This window comes from Micropterus salmoides, unplaced genomic scaffold (genome assembly GCF_014851395.1).
Source record: "Micropterus salmoides isolate LMB-PRFRI ecotype aquatic unplaced genomic scaffold, ASM1485139v1 Ms_hic_scaffold_3, whole genome shotgun sequence".
Lineage (NCBI taxonomy): Eukaryota > Metazoa > Chordata > Actinopteri > Centrarchiformes > Centrarchidae > Micropterus > Micropterus salmoides.
The window spans coordinates 3,474,669-3,498,596 of record NW_024042261.1 but is presented as its reverse complement, the minus strand read 5'-3'; the positions used below and the strand labels follow the sequence as shown (position 1 = coordinate 3,498,596).

Genomic DNA, 23,928 nt, shown 5'->3' with positions numbered 1-23,928 from the left:
TTTTGCTCATCCTGGAGTGTCCACATTGACACCTTTACGGCAGAAGTGGTTTGGGGGTCCCGAATAAACAATTCTTAAGTCTGACACGTCCGATTGATGATGCAGGTTCCTTACCCAAGGCGATTCTCTGTTTTACATGTCAAAAGGCTAACTCTTAGAATGGAGGATCTGATCTCACCTCCTCTTGAGAAAGGCTGGTTATTCACTACACTAGGTGCAGTTACAATTATGGGGTTCTGCGACACGGCACCCCACAGCTGGCAGGCAGTGGCCCAACGACACCCTCCCACCCCCCGAGCCCTCAATGTCTAATGTATAATTAAATTGAGGGGTGGCCATGGGGTTGGGAGGACGCGGAAGGCCACTATAAAGCCCCCCCACCCACCAAACGCCCCACAGCATACCCACCCCCCAGAGTCTTAAGGGTGTGTGTAGTGAGACACAGCTGGGAGGGAGGGACACAGCGTGCAGAACTGCCCAAGAGCCACAGACCCACAGCCCTGAACCACAGGCCCCCAAACACCGCAAAGGCAGCTTAGCACAGCCCAGACCTGAAGCCCACTAGCACCCCCTCATTGCTAGGGCCCCCCTCGACACTTATGCAGTATAGTGTGTTGTATGAGAGTTTTATACTGTATGAGTTGTAGATTGGAATTTTAGCCATTCTAAAAGCATTTACACATATTTGTATTTACATATATTTAATACTTTGCGTCCAGATGGTTTGACAGTAAGATGTTCAGAAGTTTTGACAGTAACAGGTTTATTTTCAATAATAGTTTGGGGGTGAGAATTAAGGAAGTTTGTTATCATTGGAGGTAATCTAAGTCCAATTTATTATACTTAATCTCGCCCGATTATGGATTTAAGCTGTTGATAGTTAAGAAATGTCTTATTGCTAATTCAATATTGTGCCACTAGATGCTGGAATGGAATAAAGTTCTGGGTGACATGCTAGATGTCTTAGTACGTGTTCTATTTAATTTAGCTGTTTTTGAAGTTATCAGACCATTCAGTTTACGCAACCTTTTAATCCAGAAATCCAGCAAGTTCTTTCAACCCACACTTCGATTTGAACTATCAACCGCTCCCAATGACAGAGTTTGGAGTTCAGTCAACTAAGTTATTAGCGACACCACTCTATCTCAGAGCACCAAGCCAGGGCTGACCTACCGTTTGCCGCGAGAGTTTTGGCGCAAGCACCAGCCAGCCAAAGAACTCCGGGATAACCCATCAGCCCAAACCTGCTCGAGAGGCCATGTGGCGTGCCAAGCCGCTGAGGGCCCTGAACAACGAACGAGCTAAGCCGACTGTGAGCCTTTGCCATCCAGACGGTGGAAAACGACAATAGTAAGGCAAACAAACTACATTCAGTGGTCGAGCTGGTGTCCTTTTGCTTTGGTATTATAGTCCTTAGTTACCAAACTCCTAATTTCCTCTAACTCAATTATTCCATAACTTGGGCTCATATGCTCCCTTATTCCCTTAGAACCATCTTCCCTCCACAATACCAAACTGAATGCATTTTGAACCTATTCTGAATTACTCTACACTATATTCTGTTAATTACATTCTGGTTTGTTTCTGCTTTGACTTTTATTTCTATGATACTCACACTGTTGTATTCACTTTAAATAAATTTCACCTTCATCATAGTGATTTGTGTGCATCTACTGTTTAGCGTCCAGGTCCATGTACAGAGAATTCACCCTCAGATTTGAGATTGATTGATTAAACTCACCAATTTTGAAATAATTGAACCATTAATAACTAACAAATTACTAGGAAATTGTTTGATTATTAAACCATACCTAAGGAGTCCTGAGACCTTGGGCGGATGGAATTTTCAGGTGGTCCACCAACGAATATTTCCGAATATTAATATTCATAACTTCCGCTGTCCCCTGCCAGCTCTCCCTTGCTGAGGGCATGCGGTAGTTCCGAGGGGGCAAGGCTGGTGCTGTTGTGGTGGGTCTTGGCCCGCTCCCATGGGGTGTCTGGGGGGGCTGGGCCCTCATCATGGGTCCCGGGTGCCACTGGCTCTGCCGGCAGTTGGGGGGTGGCTTCTGGCTGGGCACGGGTCTCGATCATGCGATGTGGCTCTCTGCTGTTCTCCCTTGGGACAGGGTGTGGCTGTCCCCAGGGCATGTGGTCTTGGGTGCTTCACGCTCTATGGGGATTGCGGGGTGCCCTGGATGCTTGGATTCTTACCTGCCATCCGCCGGGGTCGATGCAGTACGCCACTCTCACTAACTACATTCCATGACAGGCTTGTGCACCCACCCACCCACCCCCACACACACACACACACACACACACACACACACACACACACACACACACACACACACTGTTTGACTGTTTTTCTCCTGCAGTTATTTTCTATGCTGTTTGTTACTGTTGTTCAGCTGGTTGTCTCCTATTGTCCCCCCCTTCTTTTCTTTTTTTGTCCCCAAAACCTCCCTGTTCTCCTGCCAGGTGTCTTCGCAATCGACAATTGACCCTTCGCTAAGCCACGCCCCCCTGTTTGTCAGACTGTCGGACTGTCTATTACCACACTCCCTGGAGAAATATTGTCTAATTTTTGGAAAAGCGATCTCAGAAGGAAGCAGAACGTTTTGCAGTTGCATTGTGCATTTGAAGGTTGTATTTAGGCTGTCAAACTGATGTGAAAAAAACTGCTAAAGCCTACCAATTACAGAGTAAAAGTGAACCAACGCATCACCTGACGATTGAGACAAAGGACAACGATATTAAGGATCAACACTGTTCCTGTACATATGGGTAGGTGTCTATTCACTATTATAATCATAAAAAAGCAGAACAGTAGGGCTATATAGAGTTACATTCAGTAGTAAGTTAGCTAGCGTTAGGAACAATCCACAGCCTACATTTTTAGGACCCGAGCACGAAACGTCTGAGGTCCCTATTGAAACTGAAGGGATTATTTTTTATAGGGCCCGAGCACGAACTGTGCGAAGTAACCTCAATTTTGGGGGACTAAACATACTCGAAAACTCACCAAACTTTGCACATAATTCAGACGCAGCGAAGAATTTCGTATTTTATGGGTTTCAAACATGGTTGTGGCAAAATGGCTCGCTAGCGCCCCCTATAGAGCAGCCCCCGGACATAGATTCACGTCATGTCCAGACGTACAAAAAAACCTCTTGGAGCAATGCCCGACACCCAACAGGAAGTCGGCCATTTTGGATTTTATGGTCATTTTTGTCAATTTACACACTTTGTACTTTAACGAACTCCTCCTAGGGATTTAGTCCGATTAACTTCAAATTTTCGCTGAGCACTCTAAACCCATTGACGATTAAAATTTATTCAAACCAACCAGTTTGCCCGTAGCGTGTCATCAAAAATTGGTGATTCGCCATGAAACAGGAAGATGTTATAACTTCAGTACACGTAATCACATCTGCACCAAATTTGATACACATCCATATGCCAATATTCACTCAAAGTCATAGTGCCACCTGCTGGCAAGAGGAAATGACACGTGTTACGCTGTAATGTAATACTCCTAGCAGGTTGGACGTATCAACTTCAAAACTGTCCCAGAAAACCCTTAACACATTGATGAAGCCATGTTGTAAAACTTGTGAGTTTGCAGTTAATGGCGTGGTGGTGGTGTGGTGGCAAAGTTCCATGCTTCGCCATGACACAGGAAGTCGTTGTAACTTGACTGTACATGCTCAAATCTGTACCAAATTTTATACGTTTAATAAGAGTTGCGTCTTGAACACATGTACATGCAGACATTCACCCACACTCATAGCGCCACCTGCTGGCAAACGGAAGTCACCTTTAACAAAGCAGCCCCCGCCTCACGTTTCACCTACATGTATGAAATTTCTGTGGCACATGTGTCATGTGCAGACGTACCAGAAAGCCTCTTGGAGCAATGCTCTAAACCCAACAGGAAGTCGGCCATTTTGACTTTTACGGTAATTTTTGGATGATTTACACACTCCGTACTTTAACGAACTCCTCCTAGGGATTTAGTCCGATCGATTTAAAATTTCTGCTGTGCCTTCTAAAGGCATTGATGATGAAAAGTTGTGCTATCTGTGAGTTTTTGGGCGTGCCCGTGGCGTGGCGTCCAAAAATCGATGATTCGCTGTGAAACAGGAAGTTGTTATAACTTCAGTATGCATGCTCAGATCTGCACCAAACTGTACATGTAGAATGAGAGTCCTGCCCTGAACACATCAATATGCCAACAAAAACACAATGTCATTGCGCCACCTGCTGGCAACAGGAAATTTTCAATCAAGTTTTACGCTGTTATGTACTAATCCCAACATATTTGCCTCACCTGCTTCAAAACAGTCTCAGAAGACATTGAAGATGCTATGTTGTGAATCTTTTTACAACACTTTGTACTTTAATGAACTCCTCCTAGGGATCATGTCTGACCGATTTCAGATTTGTGCTGTGCACTCTAAACCCATTGACGATAAAAATTTGTGCGAACGGTGAGTTTTCGTGGAACGTTGTGCCCGTGGCGTGGCATCCAAAATTGATGATTCGCCATAAAACAGGAAGTTATTATAACTTCAGTCTACATGCTCACATCTTCACCAATTTTGGAATACACTATAAGAGTCCCGCCCTAAACACATCTACAACCCAACATTCACCCATTGTCATAGCGCCACTTGCTGGCAACAGGAAGTGACCTTCAACGAAGCAGCCCCCGCAGCACATTTTACCTACATGTATGTGTTTCTGTGGCACATGTATCATATCCAGATGTACAAAAAAGCCTCTTGGAGCGTTGCCCTAAACCCAACAGGAAGTCGGCCGTTTTGAATTTTATGGTAATTTTTGGATTTTTTACACACTTCATAATTTAACGAACTCCTCCTAGAGAATTACTCTGACCAACGTCAGATTTTCCCTTTCTACTCTAAAGCCATTGACGATTAAAAGTTGTACAAATGGTGACTTTTCATGAAACGGCGTGCCCATGGCTTGGCGTCCAAAATCGATGATTTGCCATGAAAGAGCAAGTTGTTGTAACTTCAGTGTACATGCTCATATCTGCACTAAACTTTATGCGCTTGATAACAGTCCTGCCCCGAACACTACATGTTCAGTTATAGTCGTAGCACGAAGTGCTATGTAGCGCCACAAAGGGGACACAGGAAGTGATGATTAACACGTTTGTGCAGCGACCGAAGCCCGCGGCAAATTTACAGTCACAATATCAGAGCTCCAGAATCTGCAAAGTGGCCACCTCACACCTCGACACGCTACACGTCCAAGGGTCCGCTCAACGCTTTTTTCTTTTTTCTACAAAGTAACCTCAATTCTGGGGGCCTAAACATACTCGAAAACTCACCAAACTTTGCACAAAAGTCAGGAGTGGCGAAAAATTTCACATTTTATGGGTTTCGTGCATGGGCGTGGCAAAATGGTATCATGTGTATCATGTCCAGACGTACCAAAAAGCCTCTTTAATGGTCATTTTTGGCGATTTACACACTTTGTACTTTAACGAACTCCTCCTAGGGAATTAGTCCGATCAACAAATTTTCACTGTGCACTCTAAACCCATTGACGATTAAAAGTTGTACAAACGGTTATTACCAGTCGAACGGTTTGCCCTGATCTAATGTATTGTGCTATTACAGTGCAGGGTATAATTTTACACAAAATTGAATCATACTTTAAAGACGCACTATTTGTTATCAATACATACACTGAAAGTTGCATTTACTGACACGTACACTCTCTCTCTCTCTCACTCTCTTTCTCTCACCCGAAATAGCATACAAAGCCTGCTGCTTATAGTGCACAGTACAATACTCGGTTGAGAATAAAAAAGCATTCACAAGCCCAATCAGAAGACGCTTGAAGTTTTACATTTGCATAGCAGCAGTGGTGCATGTATCAAATAGGCCTACATACTTCTTATTTAATGCTTGGCCAAATGTTCACAACACAACATCACTCAAGACTAACAACCGAGTACCACACCAACAGAGTATAAACAATTATTCAGGTAGCCTAACCTGGCCCAGTGCCCTGATGGCAGGTGCTGTCCGTGGAGCTCATTATCTATGCGTACACAACCGTAAAAACAATAAGGATACTTCAGCGGACTATTCATTCGCAGCTAAATCCAGGCAAGCAAAGCAAAGCAAACAATGCAAAGATTTTGGAAGCGCAAGTTACGCATACCCTTTCACATACGCATTCAATCCTATAATAATCCTGGTAACAAATATATACACATACATAATTAAATAAATAATAACAAAGACAAAATGACAAAATTAAAACTACTTTGTTATAGCAAAATCTGTCTAGCAGAACGTGGTATCCAGCTCCTAATACTGCAGGGCAGGGCAGGCTTAAAAAGAAAAAAAGAAGAAGCAGGATTGAAGATGTTGTTTGGTGGACAAAAGGCACAGAGAGACAGTGTTTGATCCCGAGACATAATGTTTAATGTAAATAATCTTCCATACATCCCACTCTGATTAGACTGTAGCCTCAGCCCCCAGCCCATTCCAAAAAGGCCTGCTATATATTTTACAAGCCACCAGATGTCAATGTGCTTGCAGAGTTTATACCTGGAAGCTTCAAATCTTTTTACGCACAAATATAAATAAAGTTTCATAATTTTATGTGTAAATAGACAGCTTTTGTCCATGTTGCTGGACCTACATCTAGTACAGAAATTTTCCATTAATAAATAACCTTTGGGAGCTTGGAAATTTCAGGATTTCAGATTAGTTTCTGGCAAAATTCATAACAGTTTGTGAAAAAATCATAGCGAGTCATTTCAACACTAACATGTATGAAAGTAGGGCCGAGGTTTAAAAATACCAAAATTGTACTTAAAGTTGCAGTGCTTCGAGCTCTCAGGGCTGCTGTAGAAATAAATTAAAATTGCAAAACTATGATGATCTTCAAAAACTGGTCAGCAGAGATGTAAAGTACAATACCCTATTCTGACACTTAATGGTGGAGGGGGCACAGGTTGCCTGTGCAGCAGGAAGGGCTCCAGATGTTGCTTTAGCCCTCACTGCTGCTCCTCCAGGCCTGCCTCTGTAGCCCTCACAAACACACGTGAACTTTTAACCTCTGTGTGTAAGTGTAAGAGGTAAGCAACTCTGTCTTTTTTAAGAATTCCAGGCATCTGTCTGCCAGCAGTGGACTGGCGCTCAGTCAAATGCACAGCCAGTGTGAGATCAATGTGTCCTCCTAACTCACTGTGGACTGACGCAGATTTTAATCTGTCCCTGGAAAGAGATATCTTCACAGCCAGGTCACCCTGAACAAAGAAATCACATATATGATCTTAACTAAACACTAGGCTGTTGATTTAAAGCCTGTGGAAAATGTGAAACAAACACAGTCAACTGGATTTGGAACAGTTACAAGAACACAAAGGCATTTACATCAGTAGAGCAAACCAATTATCAAATAAAAGACGATATACAAATAAACCAGCCTCAAATAATAGCACAAGCTAATAAAAGCCGGTCAAGTCTGAGAAAAAACATTGAGGGGGGTGGAATTACCTGTAATCTAATGACCCACATGTAAAAACAGTATAATGTTCATTTCCATAGCTATTATTATAATTCATACTGTGAGGAATGTGAATGCCTCCATCCAGTTGCTGTTCAGGGACATTTCAGTCTTAACCGAAAATGTCAGCCTGACAAAATATCAGGGAATCACCTCAGAATGATTCATCCTCTAGGGACCATGAATGTCTGTACATTTGTTTCAGTCTGGTAGAATGACGGACGAAACATCCAACCAACCCACACTGCCATCCAGAGACATACCATCAGCGTGGTTAAAAGATGAACTGACACAGCAGTGATGTACACAGGCTATATTTACACATGCCAGTATTTACTTTAATTAGCAAGTAAGCCTAGATAAACAGATGATCCTATAACAAAAGGGAAAATATCAGTGACTAGTCTATAGTGTCAAAATAGCAGCCAGTGTTAGATGGCATGAAGGAGACCTGAAATGTTGCTAAACCAACTTTTTAGTTCAAGCCTGTAGCCCTGTCTGACCTAGGACTGGACTCAAGGCAACAACACCAACCACATCCACATCACCTGGAATACTATTACACTTATCAGATCCAAGCAGCAGAGTGAAATCTGATGCTGATGAGCTAACATTTCACACTGGCTGGAACCTTTGATAGGATATCAGCACCCCGGCATTAGCCAGCAGACGCTGATTTTGCCTTTTGATTTGGGTGCTGTTCACATAAAGCTTATTCCTTTTAAGAAAACTGTATGTTTAACCAAGAAAGCTAAGAATAAAGAGCACCTCATCACATGTTCATCTTCCAGCTGCCTAGACCTGGACTTCCCTGTACTTAACTCTGAGACACCTCCTGCCAGTAATTTAGTTTCACAGGAAATTACCCTAATTTTTTCCATTGGGTTGGAATGAATTATCAGGGGAATAAAATAATTTAAAAACCAAGACAGTCTGAGTCAGGTGACACACAGTGGAACATAGACATGGAGCTTTTGAAAGTTGTGAACTGTCTGCTGGTCTGCTCGTTCTTGGTGGAAACTTACAGTGTGCAGCAGGCTGTCCGCTTTTTACCAGGAAATGATAATTTGAGATATTCTGATCTGAGGCTGAAAGAGGAACGGTAAGATAAAGAACATGAGTGGACTTACGAGGTTCCAGAGCTCAGAGGCTGGTCTCTGATCCATCTTCTCAGTGGTGACAGCATCTCCCTGTAACCCCCTATAAACTCCCGCTCCGACTGTCTCCACGACCCCGTTCCAGTTTGCCGTCCTTTCTCTCTCCCTCTCTCTCAGTATATGTCTAGCTCTCTCGACTCCTCCTGCTGACTTTCACGTTCACACAGACAGAGGCTGAGAGACTGTGGCATGAGTAGAGAGAGAGAGAGAGCGAGAGAGAGAGAGAGAGAGAAAGAAAGAGACAGCAATTCTGGCGACAGCGAAGCATTTGTCTATAGCTACCTGACAGACACAAACTTACCTACACTATGCTTCTGTACATCCCCAATCTAATATAGCCTACTATAAGGATATATAGGCTACAGTCGAAATTATTGATGGTAATGTGATACAGCCAGAGCAGACCAAAAGGAGGAGTCTGGTTTTAAAGGAGCTCTGTAGTTTCAAACATTGAAGTTTCTCCTCAGCCTGTGACAGATGGTGCTTTTTTATTCTAAAAAAATTACTCTTGCGGTTAGTCAGTAAACCCTCTGTATTTTCAAGTGTGTCGCAGCCAGTGAATAAGTCCTCTGCGTGATAGTCAGTATAAGTCATTTCTAAAATAGTTGTCTCCCTGAAGGCTTATTCTCCAGAAATAGCCTTTTATTTGTCGGTTGTGACTAATAACTGAATTTAGCTTCACTGAGCAGTCTACTCAGCAGTCACGCAGTCTTCCTCTTTTACTTTCACCTGGGAGACATGCAAATATATTATCACTGCAAGATAACACTTCAGTCAGATTCAGAATTTAGAAGTGCAGTGAAGGCCAGCTGATGCTGAGTGAAGGGGACAAACTCTCAGCAGGGCAAACCACAAAACTAGAGACTCAAAAACTATCACATAATTGTTTACTTTGAACCAGAAGTTGCTATAGAAACTGTCCCACTGATGTCTGTGGATTATCCAGATTAGCTACAATCCCTTTTCAGAGTTGGGAGTATTTTTTATGTTAATGTTTCTGTGAAAATATAGTGGGTGGTCGGGGTGCTGTGAGTATATATAACCTTTATTAATTCTGATAAGTCCCATTGAGAATAAGATCTCATATTAATGAGATAATGTTTTAAAGGAGACCTGAGGACATAAAAAAATATAAGATACTGAAGAAACAATAATATGCAATGGAATATAAACCATGATTCAAAAGGTAAAGGAAAAAAATACAATCATAAATGAATAATAAAAACTGTATGTAAAATATTCACATCACAGAGATTCAAAAGCATGTTCCTAAAGTACTCTAAGGAAATCATATTAACCATTTTTACAGTAATGTAAAAAGCAGTCTTCCAACTTGACCTGAATTGACCTGGGAACATGCAGTGTGAGCAAAACTTGAGAGCGAGAGACAAAGAATAAGATGTTCCGCAAGTTGTTATTGAGCTGTTACTATGTGTGAAGTCCTTTGTTATGATTGGTAGAACTGATCTTACTGCAAGCAAAAACAGAAATACTATAAATGACACATTTCAGCAGAGTGTAAATTTACCTTGTAAATTACTACTCACCCTAAAATTTGTTTAAAGGGCCCTTAGGCCCCAAAAGGTTGAACCTCTGCAGTGTTACAGCCTGTAAGCATGTTTTATCTAGGTTTTTATCCTAAGTAAAAATGAACATTCACAGGTTTACAAATCATCCATTAAAACCAACTTGATCCTCCTGTTGTACAATACCCAGCCTTAAACAATACACCAGTGCAGTCTCAGACCAGCACTCGCATGGTATTTGAGTCTTGGTCATAGAAAGTACCCCCTTCTGTTCAGAGGAGTGTTGCCATTTTTTGTATAAGAGATGTTTTTCTTGGTGCCAAGCCCGCCCATATAATCTGCTGTCTGTGCCTCCCTTGTGCTGCTGTAAGAGGGGGGCTAAATGCTCCGAGGTTTAGGGGTGTTGGGGGGCTTTTGGCCCACAAAAGACTCCTTTGTCTCCATGAACAGAGAGGTAAAACGAGCCTGCACCAGTCACCCTCACAGGGGTGAACATGGCATTGTGTAAATCCTGCACCACACACACATCTTTCTCCTCACTCCGTCATTGCCAGAAAGCAAGGGTGTAGGTTTCGATTCAGCTTTGGGTGTGGGGTCATATATTAAACGGTGGGTCTTTTTATGCACCAATGTCTGCCTTTTTTGCATCAATGTTTGGTGAAAGTCTGTATTTGTGTAAAGGAAAACACAAAATTCAGGTGCCAAGTGACAATTCAAAATATAATGGAATATAATACACAAACGCTCTCAGGCATTCTGTATTGCTTTCAAATATTGAATAAATGCATTCCACATTTTTAGATGTAACTCACAAACCTTCCTTAATAGCCTAAAAACTTTTTCTAATATGAGATTTCACAAATATAGGCATTTGCATTTTCATTCTGATGATGATGTGATCCTCTATGCACATGTAAGCCTTTTTCCATACTATTCCAAGGCCTGGAAAACACTTGTTAAAATGTTAAGCGGGTTCCATGACAATGCAAATCATGACTACAGTATAGAACTTTTATCTTTTTGACTGCCTCTGCCTTTCTCTCTCCCCCTCTCTCTTACTTGTTGGTCACCTAAGTAGTTTTTAATTGCAACAAAATGCATCATGCTTATGTTGAAAACATCTATAGGCTATATGCAAATTCCAATTGACGAAATTCGGCTTTAAATGTTCAACAAATCCCATTTGACTGTCTTCAGACAGGTGCTGTGTAACTAATGCTAAATTAGCTTGACTGCTGTCTGCAACATTCCATAGTGCTATAATGACCAAGTAAGCTGACTTCGCCAACTAGTTCTTCTTGCCACCAGCACCGTCAGTTGGAGTTGTTGGGGGTAGAGAGGAACTACAGGCTACTTCAGCTTGGATTTCTAGCTTTTATCTCTAAGTAGCCGGGGGCGATCCAGAGAACAACTATAGTGGAACGAGGCTGAGGCTGTTGCTGGAGTCGCATCTGTGCAAGAGGATATGGCGATAAAGCGTCTAACTGTAGGATATGTTTGATCTGATATGGCACTGTTTTTTTGTTTTTAAGACAAAATGGTGTCTAATTTTGTAATAGGACGTCCTATATGTTTTCTAATTAGAATATAATTTGGTATAATATATTACATTATATTCAGTTTCTAATTACAGCATAATTTAGGTGTATTTTGTCTAATTAGGTTATAGTTATAGATTATAGTGTTCGGTTACTGTCTCATAAAGAACATGTTTGGTACAAAGTACGGCTTATAGCGTACTGTAAAATAATGTGTGACAGGAGCAGTATATAAAGGCCAGCAATGCGTGCTCCCGCAAAACGTGCACGCGCATTATGCGTAACAGGCGTGCACATGAAAAAATGCATTAATAATAAAATGTATTAATAAAAAATTTTATAAAAATAAATACATAAATAAAATAAAAAAGGTGATTTTACAATGTCAGGATTCTTGCTTGAGCATGGAGCAGTTCATCTTTATACAAGAGAGCTTGAAGAAATTTTTCTTCGTGAAAGCACGCCGCACATTAGTTTTTCAGCCAAAGACAGAAACAAAGTCTGTAAAGATTTGAGTGCTTCAAAAGGAGTTTATACCAAACATAGGTGCAGGTCTGTGCCTGGAGAGACAGAGCTTGAAGTCTATGACCCAGAATCCTACATCTTTTATAGATCATGCAAGGATGATTCTACCATTCAAAATGCAAGGATGGGGACCCCAGAGCAACAAAAAGGCTACCCCATCACATCTAAAGAGTAGGAGACGGGGTTTAGCACCGGCTTTGTGGTCCAGTGGGGGGAATGGGATAGAACCCTTGAAGTCTTCTTGCACATTGATAAATTATTCAGATGGTATAAACCAACAAACAATACCGCAGACAACCTCAAAGACCTCCACGACGGGGCTGACAGTCACATTTTTCTAATTAAAATGTTTTGTACAGGTAGGAGTCTTCTGGTTTTTGAACTCATTTATTGAGGGGGAAAAAGGAGAGTTGAGGGGCTGAAGAAGCAGGAGAGGTGGAGACCGAGAGATGCGGGCGTGGAGGACCGAGGAGCAGGCGGAGCGAGAGGGCCGAGGAGGGAAGGAGTGTGGTGGCCGGCAGACAGGCGAGGAGCACGGGGGAGCGCCGTGGAGGTGACGCGAGGGGGAGAAGGCAGGTAGGCGAGCCCAGCTGACCGAGGAGGAGACGTAGGTGAGTGGACCTGGCGGGGAAGACAGACAGGCAGGGTTAATACAGGGAGGCAGGAGACGGAGGAACAAGATACAAGACGAGATTAAAAAGGCTTGAATATTGTAGTGGAACCAAGTCAGGAGCGATGACGATCAAGCATGGACTGAGTGGAGAGCCAGGGTTGAAACACTGGTTGCAACGAGGTTGATTGCTGGCAGTTGTGGCAAGCAGAGGTGGAGGTTGATTGTGGATTGTCAGCCGGGCTCAGGAGTGGAGAGAGAGGGAGAGCACACACACAGGGAGATGGGAGGAGACACAGGGAGAGAGGCAAAACTCATAATGCGAGAAAAAAAAGGGGGAATGAACAGGACACTCACCATCAGCCAGGCTGCCACCACAACAACGAGGACATATGCAGCGGGTGACAGTCTATCAAGCAGCCCTAAATATTTTCCATTACTCCAGGAAGATGTCGTCAATGGGTGGATGACTATGGCAAAGAACTGGGGAAAAGAAATTTAACATTTCTCATTCCTGCAGAAAAATCAGAAGAGGACAAGAACAGGGTCAAACCATTTTAGGGTGTCTGTTTGGACACTCTGGACTGTTGCAATAAGGCCACATCATCTAACACTAGCAGTATTATACAGGTAACCTTAGCTTGTTATTTATACGACATACTGTAGCAAAAAGCAACCTCACACATGCATTGACCCTACCCTTCTTTTATATAAAAGGACATAAGAGAAATTACGCAGAAGCAACAAAAGAACAAAAATTTTGCTGATGCTCAAAAGTACGTCTTGGGTCGGTGCCAACGTGTGAGTGCAGAGTTCTTAAACAAAGATTTCGAGGTGTTAATGAAAATGAATAGTATCATTCACTTTACCACATCAAATGAGACTAAGGCATCTGTAGTAGAGCGCTTAAAAAGGACTGTGAAATCTAAAATGTGGCGTTATTTAACAGCCAATCATTCTAAACGATACGTAGATATATTGCAGGATTTAGTCACCTACAATCATAGTTATCATCGTAGTTTTAAAATGAAACCGATTGAGGTAACAAAAGACAATGAAGATATCGTATTTAACAACTTGTATAAAACAAAAGACAAAAGAGTAATTTGTTTTAAATATAAGGTGGACGATACTGTAAGAATTTCAAAAAGGTTATGAGCAAAATTATACTGATGAATATTTCACTGTAAAGGAATGCGTGTCAAGGGACCCCCCTTTTTACAGGTTAAAAGAAATATTACAGGGAACATTTTATGAGCAAGAGATGCAAAAAGTTATTAAAGATAAAAACAAAACTTTTAAAATAGAAAAGATTTTATCTAGAAAGAAAAGACAAGACCGGGACATGGGGTTAGTCAAATGGGTCGGATGGCCAGATAAATTTAACTTTGGATTTTGGAAAAACAGGTCATTCAGCTACCTTAGCAGATTACAAACACACGTATAAATGGATGCAGAGGACTTTTTTGTCACCCTGCCAGCAACTCTTCTGCATTATTTTACCCGAGCAATACAATAGCAAACTTTAGAACGAAACTATCCAAGCCTTTACACTTTAAATCAGCATACGCGGCATCTGAAAACGAAATGGGTCACATTGAGCTTGATTACAACAACATTACCAACAGAGTAAGCATTTTACCAACGAGAGACGTAGAATTAAAGTTTCAAGGAAAACTTGCACAAATGTTGGGATTTTTCCTCGGAGCGGCTTTTAAAACTCACGAGGGAATTGCAACATTTAGATCTCAGCCACGATCTAACACAGTGTTTACACAGATAACGTATTTGGCACCTCATACTGCCGATGTTAATGTAGGGATGTATAATATATTTGTTTATAACGATATTGTTGAAGATCAAAGAGTAGGGGATAGTTACGTCCCTCTTTTAAGAATAGTACATATATCAGGGCCAAACAACCATATGATCACAAATACTTATGACCCCACTATCTGAGGCTCTGAAAAACACACATTGATAGTATCGAGATTTCTCTCAAGACAGATCAGAATCAACATATCCCTTTTATGTACGGCAAAGTAATAATAAAGCTACACTTTCAACCCGTAAGATATCAGTATTAGACAAGGAGCAAACATGTACCATCCATATGCTCACAATGCGGACAAGTACGTTGAATACTATACAGCCCAAGCGGGTGGTGATTTACCAGGATACACCGGGCTCGGTGCTCAGTATGGTGCAGGGTTAGGGGGTATCTTTAGGGGTCTGTTTAGACTAGCATTCCCCTTACTCAAGAAAGGATTTACATTTGTTGCCCCTCATTTACAGCTGCTAAAAACACGGCTACGGATGTTATTACTAAAGTCATGAACAGACGTCAAGAGGGGTCGGGTATAGTGGCAGTGGCCCCCCAACCAATAAAACGACCTCCTGGGAAAAGAGGGAGTTCCCTACCAAGGAGGCGTAACCGAACAACAAATAAGAAGAAAAAATCAGGTAAGCTAACGGTGGAAACCTGGATCAAGCAGACAAAGTGGGCTTTATCAACTACCCTGGATGTATAATATTTTCACAGGTTGACATATTGCTGGGGGACCGACTCATAACGTAGTGGAGCTAATATCCCCTTTACATTCTGACTTGTTTTTTCAAGACAAGTTAATGATAAATGGAGTAGACCTCAAGATTTCATAAGATTCAATTCATAAGAGCTAAAAACGAATTTTGCTTAATGCGCAACACTGTAGACAATTTTCGGGTTAACATTATGTCAGCAAGCCTGTTTGTAAATAAAGTCACCGTATCTCCGGCTGTTAAGCTAGCACACGCTAAGGCATTAACGCATGGCAATGTTAAATATCCCATAGACAGAGTCTGTTGAAAACATTTTAGCGTCCCAATGGGCACTCATGTTTGTAATCAAGAAAATATATTCTTGGGACAAATACCTAAATTTATTGTAATAGGATTTGTAGATCATGAGGCATTTACGCATGTAATCCATTTACATTTAACCATTATGATATAGAGTTTTTATGTTTATACGTTGACGGCCAACAATATCCTTCAAAACCCTTTCAACCCAACTTTACCAGAGGGAATGCCATCAGGGAGTACCATCAATTGTACTCGGCAACTGGAAAGTATCTTAAAATGGATATAGTCTGTTCTGTTTTAACCTGAGCCCTGATGAAGGATGCAGAGACCACATGTCGCTCATTAAAAACGGTAGTGTTAGATTAGAGGCTCGTTTTTAGAAATCCTCTTCAATGTACAATAAATGCGGTTATTTACACCACATGTGATTCAATACAGGTTAAACTCAAAAAATTTGCATATCGTGCAAAAGGTCATTTATTTCAGTAATTCAACTTAAACCTAACTGAAACTAATATATTATATAGACTCATTACATGCAAAGTGAGATATATCAAGCCTTTATTTGAGATAATTTAGATGATTATTGCATACAGCTTATGAAAACCCCAAATTCTAAATCTCAGAAAATTAGAATATTACATGAAATCAATAAAAAAAAGGATTTTAAAAATAAATGTCAGCCCTCGGAAAAGTATAATCATGCATATGTACTCAGTACTTGGTTTGGGCCCCTCAATACGCCTGTGGCACAGCTGAGGTGTTATGGAAGACCAGGATGCTTCAATAGCGGCCTTAAGCTCTTCTGCATTGTTCGGTCTCATGTCTTTCATCTTTCTCTTGGCAATGCCCCATAGATTCTCTATGGGGTTCAGGTCAGGTGAGTTTGCTGGCCAATCAAGCACAGTAATCCCATGGTCATTGATCCAGGTTTTGGTACTTTTGGCAGTGTGGGCAGGTGCCAAGTCCTGCTGGAAAATGAAGTCAGCATCTCCATAAAGCTCGTCTGCTGAAGGAAGCATAAAGTGCTCTAAAATGTCCTGGTAGACGGCCGCGTTGACTCTGGACTTAATAAAGCACAGTGGACCAACACCAGCAGATGACATGGCTCCCCAAACCAACACAGACTGTGGAAACTTCACACTGGACTTCAAGCATCTTGGATTGTGTGCCTCTCCATTCTTCTTCCAGACTCTGGGACCTTGGTTTCCAAATGAGATGCAAAATTTGCTCTCATCAGAAAAGAGGACTTTGGACCACTGAGAAACAGACCAGTTCCTTTTTTTCTTTAGCCCAGGTAAGACGCTTCTGACGTTGTTTGTTGTTCAGGAGCGGCTTGACGAGAGGAATACGACATTTGAAGCCCATGTCCAGGACCCATCTGTGTGTGCTGGCTCTTGATGCAGTAACTCCAGCCTCAGTCCACTCCTTGTGAAGCTCCCACACACATTTGAACGGCCTTTTCCTGACAATCCTCTCCAGGGTATGGTCATCCCTGCTGCTTGTGCACCTTTTTCTTCCACACTTTTCCCTTCCACTTAACTTTCTATTAATGTGCCTTGATACAGCACTTTGAGAACATCCAACTTCTTTTGCAATTACCTTTTGAGGCTTTCACTCATTGTGGAGGGTGTCAATGATGGTTTTCTGCACAACTGTCAGCTCAGCAATCTTCCCCATGACAGACTGAGAGACCAATTAAAGGCTCAGGAACCCTTTGCAGGTGTTTTGGATTAATTAGCTGATTAGAGTGTGACACTTTGAGCCTACAATACTGAACCTTTTCACAATATTCAAATTTTCTGAGATTTTGAATTTGGGTTTTCATAAGCTGTAAGCCAGTCTATACAATATATTTTTCCACGATATGCTAATTTTTTCGAGTTTAACCTGTAATTGAGATATCATCAAGAAGACAAGTTCTCATTGACTTTTTCTAACTTAAACAAATGATAGTATGAATACGATAGAATTGTCAAAAGTACTTGATAAGGTATTAAAGCAAGGCATCTTTGTTGGAGTATTTGCTAGTGACCAGCTTCCTAAATCAGTTATTAAAAAGAGACACGCCATGTTGGTGGTAAACACAGACCCCTCCCACCTGGGAGGACAACACTGGGTCGCTAGCTATATTGACAAGCAGGGTGTGGGATCAGTCTTTGACAGTTTTGGGAACTCTCCGGTATACATTACATACATTTTCCTGAATCCTTTTTTGTCTTTCTCAGCAGTAATTGTAAGTCCACGCAACATTCTGTTAGACAAGCGCAAGATGTGGATTCTGTAGTGTGCGGTCAGCATTGTGTTTTTTTTCTTTACCATATGGTTAGTGGGTTATCTTATGACAATGTAATGACTAAATATAGTAATAAACGGTCATGCAGTGATTTTATGGTGTGCAAATTTGTGAAAAAAATACAACCCTCGGTTGTACGTGGTCAAAATAATTATGCAGAATGTAACCAGTGTGTCCAAGTATCAGATTCTTTTACAGTTTTTTCTGAATGCTTAAGCACTAATCGTGATTCTTGTAGCACAATTTCTAAAACTATTAATACGTATAGCAAAACCACTCACTGAGTTTGCAAAACTAAAAGCACAAACACTGCTTTGCACTCAGTTTGCAATTTTGTAACACACACTTTGCAAAACTGTAGGCACAATTCACTGCACAACTCTTTTTGCAGAACTTTAAACACAACTCACTGCTTACACTCAATTACCAAATTTCCAACACACTCCTAGCAAAATTATACACATGTATGGCTATCATTAACACTATTTTGCCAACTGTCTGGCACACTTTCACATGTGAAAACTGTTTTAGATAATTAGTTCACTTTGCAGTCAGCCTAAGCACTATAAATAAGCCACAGGTAAGCTGTCTGTGTGGAGTACAATGGAACGAGCAGTAAGAGTGAGAAGAGTGAGAATCAGAGGAGCCCGAGGGAGAGGACGTGGAGGTGAAGAAGTTGGAGGAAGAGGACGTGGAGTTGAAGAAGCGAGAGGGTTAGAGGAAGTTAAAGGAAGAGGACAAGGAGGAGCAAGAAGAGGACGAGGAGGGGAAAGAGGAAGGGTAAGAAGAGTAAGAAATAGAATAACTGATGACATCAGAGCTACAATAGTGGACCATGTCATCAACCATGGGATGACCCTGAGGGAAGCTGGCCAACGGGTTCAGCCTAATTTGAGCCGCTACACTGTGGCAAGCATCATTAGGACATTTCGAAATGAGAATCGGTAAGTACTTTGTAGCACTGCCATACTCTAATGAGAAACACAACAGTACCATACATGCAAAAATACTGAAATTGTTACTTTACAGAATTGCTAGACGTCCACATGTTGGGGGCAGAGGAAGAATGTTCACTCCAGAGCAAGAGACCCATATAGTGAACATGGTGATTGCCAATAATGCAATAAGACGAAATACAGCAGCGCATAATTGATAATGACACCATCTTTCAAAATATACACAGTGTAAGCATTTCTGCACTAATTCGTGTACTTGCGCGCCACAGAATAAGAATGAAGCAAATTTACAGAGTTCCTTTCGAGAGAAACACAGAACGTGTAAAGCAACTGCGATATGACTATGTGCAGGTAAGCTATAGTGTCATTGGTTCTGAATTTGGAAGTGCATACTGTAGTGCTGTGCATGGGCCTGATGTGTTGCATTTGTTTTGTCTTGTCCAGACAGTGATGGAACTAGAAGCAGATGCCATGGGACATGAGCTACTTTTTGAAGATGAGGCCGGTTTTAACCTCAGTAAAACCAGGAGACATGGCAGGAACATTATTGGACACCGTGCCATCATCAATGTCCCAGGACAACGTGGTGGTAACATAACCATGTGTGCAGCTATAAGCCAAAATGGTGTTGTTCACCATCATGCAACCATAGGCCCATACAACACTGCACACATTATTGCATTCCTGGACACCTTACATGACATGCTCACTGTTCAGAGACCAGAGCAGACCCGATATGTCATCATATGGGACCATGTTAGTTTCCATAGGGCTGCTTTGGTCCGCAACTGGTTTACAGACCACCCATTCTTCATGGCACTCAACCTCCCTCCATACTCTCCATTCTTAAATCCCATCGAGGAGTTCTTCTCTGCCTGGCACTGGAAAGTGTACGACCGTTATCCTCATCAACAGGTAGCCCTTTTACAGGCAATGGTGGAGGCATGTGGAGATATTGACCAGGCATCATGTCAGGCCTGGATACGGCATTCAAGGAGATATTTTCCCCGGTGCCTTGGACTGGAGGATATCGCATGCGGTGTGGACGAAATTTTGTGGCCGGACCCAGAAAGACGACATGATGTAGGCTGATTGTTTTTTTGTTTCTTTGTTTGTTTTGTGAAATTACTATTTTGTGTTCTGACTTTGTCTTGGTTTTGATGAGTGTGAATAAACACCAATACTTGAAGTTTGGATCCTTGTATTCCTTCTCTCCCTCTGTATGCAACCTTATCCCATTATTGCATGTTACTAACACAACTTCTCCCCTTTCTGGTAGTCTTGTGCTTTCTCGTCTCTCTCCTCTCTCCTATCACTTCCTGCAGGTTTTCTGGCTCTGGAGCTGTGGAGTCTGGAGCTGTGGAGTCTGGAGCTGTGGCTGTGGGTCACCTGCTGCCCCCGTGTTCCTGCTCGACACCCTCTGCTGCAACGACTATTGTTGCTAGTCTTATTGTTATTATTGTTATTATAATCATTAACATTACGATGGTTACCATTAACACTACTATAAATATCTGTACCATTTTTCATTTAGTCTATAGCAACATTACCTTCACTGTGTGTACCTCTGTGTGTATATTGTGTAGGCTGCCTCCCTCCCCTCTCTCTCTCTCCTTACATCTCTCTCTCCTTACATCTCTCTCTCTCTCTCCTTACATCTCTCTCTCTCTCTCTCTCACCCCAACCGGTCGAGGCAGATGGCCGCCCACCCTGAGCCATGGTTCTGCTCGAGGTTTCTGCCTCTTAAAAGGAAGTTTTTCCTTGCCTCTGTCGCCTAGTGCTGCTCTTGGTGGGAACTGTTGGGCTTCTGTAAATAACATCACAGAGTACGGTCTAGACCTGCTCTTTTATGAAAAGCGCTGTGAGATAACTGTTGTTGTGATTTGGCGCTATATAAATAAAATTGAATTGAATTGAATTGAATTGTATGTTTACATGACACTGTGACAAAAGTATGACCTCAAATTGACATCTGTACACAGAGAAAGCAAAAGCCAGATGTGTTTTGTATTCATACCATCAGTGTGTAGTTGGCACATTGTGTGTTTAGTAGATGATGGCTTGTGTTTACTGTTTGATACAAAAACACCATTTTTACGAAGGAGTTAATCTAGCTGTGTTCGCTTTTGCAAGAGAACTACGTTTTGATAATTGGGTGAAAGGTTTTCTTATTTGTGTGTAGAGTTTTGCAAAAATAGCCAATAGTTACAAAAAATGTGCTTAAGCAATCAGAAAAAACTGTAAATGTATATAATATTAGAAGCTGTGTGTCAATCATTATTAAAATGATTTATAGATTGAAACATGTACGACAATGTTTTCTGTTATTCTAGTGATATAAATAAAAACACTTTGAAATGATAAAGTTATGTATTTATTTAAAGCCAATAACGATATACAATCGCATTTCAGGAGATACAAATGGACTTGTTTCATTGTTTGCTAATGGATGCCCTCTGGTAACAAGAGGTGTAGATGGTGGTCCAGTAATAAGAGGCGAAGATTCTCCAGAAGTCTTTCTCTTAATCCCGTCAATTTTTCTTTTGACCTGTTGATTTGGTACAACTGATAAAGGTATATTCAATATAGCCAACAATTGCAGATCGTCTCACGTTGTGAGAAGCAGTCACTCCTCTTATCAAATCATACACATGAGACCCTTTAATAACATTACTGTTAAACACAAAGTCCCCACGTTCAGTCCATGCAGATATGTTTTTTGAGGAGGAAATATTCTGTGCTTTATTCCTGCTGTTTTTTGGCATGTTTTTTAAAATTTCTTCAAAAATCGTGATGTAATATTTTTTTGCTTTTTCATGAAGATCTTCAGTATTTTGATCTTGATATGTCTTTAATAGTACGATCCAGGTCATTTTCAACAGTTTCTCAAATAGTCTCGTGTGACGGAGGTCTTCTTAAAAGATCAAGCTGTTGTTTAGGTACCAGAAACATTTTTTGTGCATACTCCATAGTTATTTAAGTTTGTCTTGAAGCTATAAGACTCGTTATAAAAGGCACAGCGATACTCAAAAAGAAGAAAACCGCCAGACTGTTTAAGCATCGTCTTCTTTTTCTTTGAAGCGCAAACCTTTTTATTGGCGAGCAGTCTAATCCCTGCCTTCTTCTTTTTAATTTTTTGATACTGTGTCATATTTAAAGGAATTTTATGTTATTTAAAACATCGTAAGCTATTTTGCATAACGATACCAAAAGGTCTGGTGATGCAGATTTAATAATATTCACTCTCTGAGATGGAGATGCTCCGTGCATAGTTTGCAGTAAAGACAGGTTTCTTTTAATGCGATCAGACATGTTTATTTACTTTCTCTTAGGCACATACACAACAGGCAGGTCTGAAAGCAATAAAAAAATGACTCTTCCCAGGAAACATTTGTCCAGCCATTAGCATGACTTGGTATTTATCTCTGGGATTTTTAAACAAAACAAGATAATTGGTATTCAAATTAATTGGACGGCTAACTTTGCCTTGAAAAAACAAATTCTGAACTAGGTATACACAACTTAAATTTCTATGATGCACATATTTTGTAAATACATTTTGGACCTCAATGTTATTGCTAACATCATTCATTAAATCATCAATAATCAACAAATTGTTTTTATCTATAGGTAGCAATGTATTATCGCATAATGACAATGGCAAACCCTCAACAAAATTCACATTTCTTATTTTCAATAACTGGTCATACAAGGGTTGCCAACACGAAAAAATATGTACAACATTTTCAATCTGTTTTGAAATTAACTTTTCAGCATTTTCGATCAACATTTTCACAAAATGTTTTACTAATGTTTGAAGGACCTGACACAATTAGACTAAAAGGGTGTTGTAGCCATTTCAAAAAACATATGGTAAAGTTCTCAGATCAGGGAAAACTCTGCATTTCGTGTACACGACTTGAAATCTTTTGGCAATTGTTGTTTTTTAGTTCGAAAGCCTTTTTATGTCTCACTATAGTGTCTGATTTTGTCATCACTTGTTGCGGCGTCTCGTCAAAATTCACAAACTCGTGTACAAGATCAATCAGGGTGTTTGAGAACTGCACTGTTTTTCTGGGGTCTTTTTTTCTTACGTCACCCAGCAGAGGACTGCAACATGCAATAACAAGACTAGTTCCACAAAACACCTCAAACCCCAATTTGTTCTTTTAAGTTATGGAGAATTTAACCCTATTACACGGTTGCTGACATTGTGACAATAAGTTGTTACCCGACCAACTACAAGAGTTGCACATGTCTTGTCCAGTCAAAATGCTATCAAATAAAACAGTCCCTTCACTCCTGGTTTCAATAGTAAACAAACTGTCATAGAAATGACAATTACCGACAAAAAACATTATATTCTATGCAGAAACATTTAAAAAAACATAAATTACAAAGTACCTTTTGTATTTCAAGCAAATCCGAGGCTTTTTAGTAAATTTTAACAAAACTCCCGTCACCGCTATGCATCATGGGATTTCTGAGGGACGGCCTTATAGCTGATTGGCTATAAGGTCCTCAAATTCCACTGGAAGCCAACAGTGGAACATCACCTTGCTTTTACACCTGTATGGCAGTAGGGGGTGGTAAAGACCTGTGGGGGATGCAGAACAGGGGTCTCATTTATAAAACTGTGCCCAGAAACCTCACTTAAAGTGTACGTGTGTCCAAAAGCCAAAAATGTCGTACACCAAAGTGCATATGCACACTTGTAAGCAAGTTCCCTCCATAAATCAACTTTAAATGTGGCGTATGTGAGGAAGCGCCATGTCCGATCACTTCAAACGCTTACAATTGTCTATAATTGGTCAGTGGAATTAATATTAATACGTACTGACTGTGGGGAGAAAAGGAGGCACACTCTGTCAGAGGAGATACAAAACGAGATTTAACTCAGCGTGACACTGGCGTTCCTT

At 41.0% G+C, this 23,928-nt stretch overlaps 1 protein-coding gene across 1 annotated transcript in view; it reads right to left on the bottom strand.

Annotated features, from left to right (window-relative positions):
- The window catches only part of gal3st2 (galactose-3-O-sulfotransferase 2), a 69,029-nt gene extending 59,853 nt beyond the window's left edge, over positions 1-9,176 (bottom strand). Inside the window, exon 1 of the mRNA XM_038694097.1 lies at positions 8,688-9,176. Coding sequence (XP_038550025.1) covers positions 8,688-8,743 — 56 coding nt within the window. The 5' untranslated portion in view covers positions 8,744-9,176. The remainder of the gene's footprint in view (positions 1-8,687) is intronic.
- Between the last annotated feature and the right edge of the window lie 14,752 nt (positions 9,177-23,928).